General features: G+C 47.0%; 1 protein-coding gene across 1 annotated transcript in view; it reads right to left on the reverse strand.

The window, feature by feature from the left end:
* Positions 1–8298, reverse strand: part of LOC142584343 (ionotropic receptor 93a-like) — a 14893-nt gene extending 6595 nt beyond the window's left edge. The window contains exons 1-5 of the mRNA XM_075694496.1: positions 8249–8298; positions 4677–4776; positions 3570–3725; positions 2860–3019; positions 1234–1451 (exon numbers count right to left, since the gene is read on the reverse strand). Of these exons, the coding sequence (XP_075550611.1) occupies positions 1234–1451; positions 2860–3019; positions 3570–3725; positions 4677–4776; positions 8249–8271 (657 nt within the window). The 5' untranslated portion in view covers positions 8272–8298. The remainder of the gene's footprint in view (positions 1–1233; positions 1452–2859; positions 3020–3569; positions 3726–4676; positions 4777–8248) is intronic.
* Between the last annotated feature and the right edge of the window lie 242 nt (positions 8299–8540).

The raw sequence follows: 8540 nt of genomic DNA on the forward strand, positions 1-8540 counted from the left end.
ATACCTTGTCATCGAATCTGCAGTGGTGCATAGATAATTTCGAAAGGCTGCTGGCCGTTGCCCACTCTACCACACGACAGTGCAAAGCAGCCGCAGTTGTCTCGTTTTTAACTCAACTTCTTGCCAATTAAAATGAACTTACCTTATTTGACCTACGATGGTGCTTCCTTCGACGCAATGGTCTCTACGACGTACTCAGATTAGTTTCTAGTGAGTGTGCATCTGTATGGGAGGCAGCGTGTAATGTTTGTGTCATTTCACATGCCATTATAAGAAGTAGCATGCTGGACGCGCAACCAGGCAAACATATTTATTAAAGCGCATCTCGCTCTCTGTTTGGTTGCCCCAACAACGTTAGAGGACGCTAAACCTCACGAAAAGGGAATATGGCTAACCCTACACTAGCTGCGGCCGCAGATAGCCACTCCTGGTTATCTTGGCAGGTGGGTTCACCTTGTACTCTGTTGGCAGGCAAGTACTTCGCTTGAGCAGCTCTTTCCATTACTCACTAGCCTGTTACCACGTGTCCATTACTGCAGTGTTCTGCAGCAGGCGTACTACATGTGGAAGTATACTAGAACTCTAGAGTGTTGATTCACACATCTGACAAGTAGTTACTTCTAAATGAAGGAGCCCGAAGGACTCCGTCGTTTATAGGATATTCGTGCTCGGCCGCGCAACCAATGCATCGACGAGTCCTCATATATCCGACTCTCTCATGTCCTCTATAGCCTGGACTAGCATTCACATAAGCCACACCATCGTAACCTTAATGGCCAGCCGTTCTGAGTGTGACGTTTATTGGTGGAAGGAGATTATTTGAACCTTTTCTGCGAATTCTTTCAATTCAGTGCACAAATAACAACCTTCGACACTACGTCTGACAAATTCGACCACCGTCCCTTTGCAGAAAACGAAATTCTTGGACCCTGATCACAGCGACGCCATCCTGAGTTGCTTTAAAATAATTATTTTGCTTTCTGGCAGCATCCTGAATGCATGAAATATGGTAATCGCTGTCAGAAGCCTTCATCGCGCTCTTGAGGAAGGATTACTTTTATGTCTTCGTCTAATTTCTCCTTATGTTGTCTTTCGTTTTCCCTTCGCTCTACTAAGCCAACCGGAAAGCCAACCGGTTAACCTTTTTTTTTGCTGCCTTTCGTCTCGTATTTATCTATCTCCTGTCCGGCATTCCAAACATAATGCCTTGCGCAGTTCCAAGTTTTGGTGTACCAGTATCTCTTGGTGGGGACCCGTGCCGTGAGGGATGTAGATGTGTATGTCCTCCCTCCTCACGGCTTCCCGGAAGGACGGCACGAGCCACTGGGGTTCCGGCACCGTCAGGAAGGCGATCAGGTTGCTGCTGTAGTAGGCCATAACGATCACCACGTAGATCCACCAGGTGCCCACCACCAGGCGGGAAGAGGTGCCCACTGGAAGGTGCACTGCGCCTGCAATGCGTGTCGCGTGCTGCAATATGGCGCTCTTAAGAGGTCACTGGGAGGCAAACATTAAAGGAGATATTTCCGAGCTTTCATTTTTTTTTTGCTAATTGCATGCCCTGGATCCAAGAGTTTGTATGTGTCATGACGTCATGGCATAGAAGGTGGCCAAGTGGGAGTACGACGTGGCGACGTTTCGGTGCTCGCTCCGGCTCATTCGGTTGTGCGCTTTGCTGTTACTGATTCAGCGGCCTGACGCAGCACTATGACAGCGAGGCGTAGCGAGCGCCAGGACGCTGCCATGTCGTGCTGCTCTCACGTGACCACCTCTTGTATCATGACGCATACGACCCCTTGAAACCCAAGCCGAAACTGGTGTATATAACGCTATTATTGCAAGTTTTTAGGGCGCTCGTTATGAGGCAGGCCAGTGTATTTTCTAGTAGTTTCAAAGCGTACGACCTTCATTTAGCAAAACAAACAAACAAACAAAGTCAGAAATGTTGTACAGCCCTCCTTTAAGTTATGTTGATTTGGTAGATTGCCTCGGCACTCGCTCTGCCCGTTCACAGTTATATATGCCATATTATAGCTGAAGAAGTCAAGCCCGAAGGCACAACTTCCCCTTCCCAATATCCCTCGCGCCCAAGCCGCAGCGCTGATGACGTTGCTGCACTAAACGTTCTTTTCGGTCTTACCGTAGGTTTCCCTTCTGTATTTATTTATATTTCACCGAATACAAGGAACCGGTTAGAGATCTAAGTTTTGGCTATGGTATTATGTATATAGCAGCACCTGCGATCGCTGCCCGTGGCTGGTGCGTGGAGCCGCAAAAAAAGGGAAGCGGCTCCGAAGTCTAGCGCAGTCGTTACCATTCGCACTGCGATGAACATATATATATATATATATATATATATATATATATGAGATGCTAAAGGAGGGGAGGTTAACCGGAAGCTAACAATTCAGTTTGTTACCCTGCAGTGGGGAAGGGTTAAGGAGAGACAGAAAGATAAAGAAGAAAACCATACAGAGAGAGAGAGACGGGAAGAAAGGGAACATAACTACGCTTCCGTGGGAGCCATTTAGGTTCGACCACTCGATTTCACAATATGTGATGTCATAAGAAACTTGTTAAGGAATTTGAAGGTGCCATTGCCTCCTGTCCTTCACTTTCACGTTCTTGTCTGGATAATAAATATCTCCTTTCGTTAATAGCGTCCTGTTTCGTATTGCGCAGCCGTAGTCCTAAAATATCGAGTTACCCCATATTCATGTTCTGAGTTCTGACTTTGTTTATGTTTGAGTTTGAGCTCGACGGTATTGTCGAGTTGTATGCCGGGAAGAGATGCGCGAAACAGGAAAGGGCAAGTCTAGGCTTCTTCAGGAGCCAAAGGAAGCGCTGTCGACCGCATACCTTGCTGCAAGAGCGCTCCGTAAGTGTACCAGGCGCAGTTGTGGAGCTGTGACAAGCCCCTTCCTTTTTGGCGTCGAGGAGCTTCTTCGGGGGACCAGTTGTAGACTAGCCAGAGGGCCACGCTCACAACTGGGATGCTAACCAGGACGAGGACCCAAACCTGCGCATTGATACCTAACTTCAGGCACCGTGATGTGACTTCACGATCCGTAAGGATTACCAGGCTATGATAGGCACAGAAAGACGTGCTTGAATTCCGAGCTGATCCATTCAAAACGTTAATCGCAGTGCATTATTCAAGGCCTTAGAACAGCTTCTACGGGATGACTACCCACACGCACGCACAGGCACACATGACACAGTGCTCGCTCGCTCGCTCACTCACTCCCTCACTCACTCACTCGCTCGCTCGTTCACTCACTCACTCACTCGCTCGCTCGTTCACTCACTCACTCACTCACTCACTCACTCACTCACTCACTCACTCACTCACTCACTCACTCACTCACTCGCTCGCTCGTTCACTCACTCACTCACTCACTCACTCACTCACTCACTCACTCACTCACTCGCTCGCTCGCTCGTTCACTCACTCACTCACTCACTCACTCACTCACTCACTCACTCACTCACTCACTCACTCACTCACTCACTCACTCACTCACTCACTCGCTCGCTCACTCACTCACTCACTCACTCAGTCACTGTACCTGCGTCGTGAAGGGCTGCACGAAGAGCAGCTTGCGGGACAGGATCTTGGGCGTCTGCACCAGCATGGCCATGGGATGGCTGATGATACCGTCGGTCATAGAGAAAGAGTGCACACGCTCCTCCGTTATGTCCATGAACGCCACCAAGTCGGTCTCCTGGGTCGAAGGCCGCCATGAGGATCATTACGCATCTGAAGCGATATCGGTTGCTGGCGTTGTGCTTCTGAATTTTGATTGGAAAGATATCCGTAAATACTATGCCGGAATGATGTTGCATGGTTGCACGAAGGTAAAGGAAAGAAGCAGCACTGACTTTCATATACTTGGTGGGAGCTGCACTCATGTGAATGACACCCACTTTGAGTGAGTGCACAAATACGGGGCTGTAATATTACAGCATGCATCAAAATTTGTACAGACAGAGAATGTACTAAGCGCGTGTAGAGAAGTGCATAAACGGAGAAATTAGCATGCCTGAGTTGGTACTGAAGAAGAGGAAAAACAAGAATTTCCATATCCCACGACTACCATTCACTCGGTTACTGCGCATTGCGTACAGCAATCAGAACCATACTCCTCGAAACGTTTAGAGATCTTAAAAAGAACTACTTAGTACTCCTTGAAAACTTTTAAGGAACTCAAACGACTGCCTCAAGAACTAACGTAAACGTCTAGACAACGCTAAGAGGATATTCCGCAATCTGGAAAACATTTGTGAGAAATTTGTGGGAACGAACAATCAGAAATCGTAGATCACGTGGCGTTTAATATTTGCCAGCTGGACGACCTTCACACACCTTATTATTTGTTCTTCAATTTACGTTAAAATCATGTTGCCCATCTTGTGCATGAAACACCCTTTTGAGCAAAATCGAAATACTCTATATTTAAGTAAGATTAATCTGATCCTTTTTCTATTGAACTTGTCACAGAAGAGAAAAGTGACGAAAAGATGTGAATGAATATGAACGCATGGCAAGGCGATGAATGATACAACGTTATCTCACTCATACACGCTATCTCACAAAAATGACATTCATCAGACAGTGCAAGGAGCACGCCATGTTAGGAACAATTCGACCCTAGACATTGATATCGTCGACTCACCCTCGCGTTAAGCTTGCCTAAAGATCCGCTCCAACCGTAGTTGTCTTCTGCGTATTTGACCCCGACGCTTGTGGCATTTTCGATTACCTGGTAGGTCACACTGCGCAGGAAAATTGCTACGTTTGATCAGACAGGAATTTTTCAACGTGAGAAGCAAACATTTTCGTGTTTCTTGAAGGGGCCCTGAACCACCCTCCGAGCTTGGTGAAAAAAAAAAAGATCACATTTCGTGGATAGCACACGCTGCTCTGAACAGCTCAGTCAAATTTTGCACTCGTTCGCGCTCAGGGCTCACAAGCCCTGAGCGCGAAATCACCTTCTTTTCAAGCTTTTCAACAGAGGCCTTCTCCTCAACCTCTGCGGCCGCCCCTTGACGTCAGCCGGCAGATTACCATAAAGCACTGCCATTGGCCGATAGTTCACGTCAATCAAGAGGCGTGTTTAGATTAGTGCGCTCCTACCTGTTGTTACTGTGTATATTTATTGACGCGGTTTACTAATAAGGCTGAAGTAAGCGAAAATATACGTTTCGATTTTCGCTAATAATTACGTTCTTCCGGAAGAATCCGACTATGCGGTCCGCTCACGCTCGGCCGCGCCATTCCGCGCAGGAACGAAGCTTTGGCCACACTGCTTATCGGTGTCGTAGCCATCGGGTCTCGCTAATTTCGATTATTTTTGAACACTCAGCTAGCCTCGAACCACGCGAAACTTAAGGGGAGACGACACGTACGCCTGCCAGTGCGCGCACACGTACTCCTGGCCGCTCCTGTCTAGACCCTTGGCAGACAATCGCTTCGTAGTGAAATATCAACAGCGCTTCAAAATGCCGAATTTGGATGTGGTTACTATCCATCGGCCAATTAAGCTGGTGCAGGACAAAGCCGGTCCGCGCCACGATGTACGGTGAGACTGGAGCACATGGGCGCTACCGAAAACTCCAGCCCTGCTGTGTAGCGTAGATACCGCGGCCGCCGCGGGCTTCCGCCACGAGGCCGCTCGCTGCGGCTCATTGAGGACAACCGCGTGATCTGATTGGTCTCTGTGGGTGACGTGGCTTCAGGCTTGTGGCGATCTGGTCCGAGTGACTCCACCCCCCCCTCCCCCACGTGACACACCGGCTGGTTTGCCCGATCTATGCCTTGCTACAGCTCAGAAGAAGCATGCTAGGCCCTATCTGCGCTACCGCTGTAGGTGTGATATAATGACTCTTTTCACGGCAATCCCGTGGGCGCTGCCATGTTTGTACACGTGGTGACGCGTCCATTGCTTGCTTGAACGGCTTCCGTTGCCTCCGCGCTTGCAATGGATGTGTATGACTCCGGTGCGGCCTAACAAACTTGTTTCGGGAGATATCGTAGACGATGATTGGCTGGACGACACGAAGCTGTCGCCACAGCTTCAGACAACATGGAAAAGCGCTTTGGAAGCTGTTTAAGCTATGTCCAAACGGCGCGAGCAGCGTGTATGGTCCTTGTTTTAAAAGCGAGGCTAAATATGTATTCCAAGCCATTCAAGCTTTCCGCTCATGAATTGAATCAGGATTAGTGTGTTTTCCTCGTGATTCTTAATTTGGCACATATATTGTAGCAGTGGTTTGTGACATTTCTGACTCCGTAAATTTCCTCGGTGCCGTCGGCTATCTGATTATGTCTGCCTAATCGCTCGCGGGTGCGCTCAGTTCCGATAACTATGTTCATGCTGCGCACAAGGCTTGAAATGTAGCCGTTTTGTACATTGTAATACATTGTACCAAAGACATTTATTATCGCTAGTAACTCGCTTACTCTTGTGGGTTGTCATGAAACATCTAGCTTCGACTATTCATGCGCTATCGGTGTAGTCCGTCATTTATTGTGCATATGGTGCGAATATATTCGAGTGTGCGCCCATTCACTTATTGACACGTTGGCGATAGAATGGCGTAAGATTCCGTGCCAGTTGGCGTAGACGTGTGTAGATACTGTGAGCGAAACGTACTATGACAGCAAACGGCTCTACTCCCTTTGTCATTGTTTGACGAGCGGTACTCACTCTTGCTGACGTTCCGTGGCTGAAGCACTTTTTTTGAAGGTTAGCGACACACACAAAAAAATTGTGAGGTTTTACGTGCCAAACCCACTTTCTGATTATGAGACACGCCGTAATGGAGGACTCCGGAAATTTCGACCATCTGGGGTTCTTTAACGTGCACACGGGTGTTTTCGCATTTCGCCCCCATCGAAATGCGGCCGCCGTGGCCGGGCGACACAACGCTGACGGATGAGCAAATTTCTGTCTCCTCGAAGAAAGCCATACATCTCGAAGTGCCGGTAACACGCACGGACAGTTGCAGCAACAGTCCGTGAACTTGGCTACACAGATTCATTTCATTCCTTAATATGACAGTCACTATCTTTACAACCACCTAGTGCAGACGTCTTAAATTCGCATGATTCAATCCGGCATGATTGGAGCACAGTGCGTTAGCGAATACTCAGCGGCATTTCCGACAGCTGATCCCACAGAAGCAAGGTGGAAGCGGTAGTGGTTTCATATTCGTGCACTGGTCGCTCAGGCTACGTGGGGCGCGCCGCCGAAAGCGCCATCTCGTTTCTCTAGAACAAACTGCTCCGCGAAAGGGCCAATATGAAATTCGTCTGAGCTGTGGCAATTTATTTATTTATTTATTTATTTATTTATTTATTGAGTACATGCATCGCCTTGGAAGGCATTACAGCAGGGGGGTACATACATATCTACATCAATCGACCCTCATTTCAACATACAAAACGTGGTAAAACTTTTCATTACATTGTATACCTACAATATTTGACGGGAGAGCATTCCACTCCCTCGTGATATTATAAAAAGAAATCATGATGCAAGGTGTTACCTTTAAAAGGAAATTCATGAAGTTTCAAGGCATGGTCTCTTCTACGCGAGATATAGGACGGTAGTGTAATATATTTGTTCCTGTCAATGCCTGTTTTAGAATAGTAAACACTGTGAAAAAATTTGAGTCTGAGGCCCTTTCTTCTGTCCTTTAGATCCTGCCAGTGAAGTCTGCGCTTGCCTTCGGTGATACTGAGGTTTTTGTTGCAGTTCCCCAGAACGAATCGAACCGCCCTATTCTGAATTTTTTCAAGTAAATCGACTAACTGACACGTATAATGATCCCAGCAGATACAAGCGCACTCAATTAAGTACCGAACGTACGTGAGTAAAATACAGCCATTCTTTCAATTTACTAGGTAATTGGCCAAAATTTCGACGGAGGAAGCGTAACTTTCGTGCCGCCTCCCTTCTTACCGCCTATACATGCCTGTTCCACCTTAAATCCGAGGTAAACCAAACTCCCAAGTATTTGCATTCTGTAACCCTGCTTAGAGTAACGCTATTTAATGTGTACTCGTTTGTCTTGTATGAATGTTTCCTTGTAAAGGTGATGTTCAAACATTTTGAAACGTTAAGCGTCATTTCCCATTTCGCACACCAAGTTGAAAGCTTATCTAAATCACTGTGATGTTCATAAAAATCAGAATCAATATCAATAGCCCTATATATATGCCGTGTAAAACACGATCCCTTACTTGAATCCGTATATTTCTTGCATGTAGTCCACAAGTCTAAGGAATGTGCCACTGAGGATGATCGAATTTCTTGATCCTTTATCGTAAATGGAATAGGGCGGCAGCTGCAAAAGGAGGAGTGTTGTGTTAGAATTATACCAACAGCATGATTTTTCAAAGTGCCACGAAGAGAGAGAAAGAAAGAAATGAATTCTTGGGTTTTATGTTCTGATAAACAAAGATTTGATATTGAGGCCCGCTGTAGTCGGGGGCTCGGGAATAATTTCGACCCGCTGAGGTTCTTTAACGTACA

This window comes from Dermacentor variabilis, chromosome 6 (genome assembly GCF_050947875.1).
Source record: "Dermacentor variabilis isolate Ectoservices chromosome 6, ASM5094787v1, whole genome shotgun sequence".
Classification (NCBI taxonomy): domain Eukaryota; kingdom Metazoa; phylum Arthropoda; class Arachnida; order Ixodida; family Ixodidae; genus Dermacentor; species Dermacentor variabilis.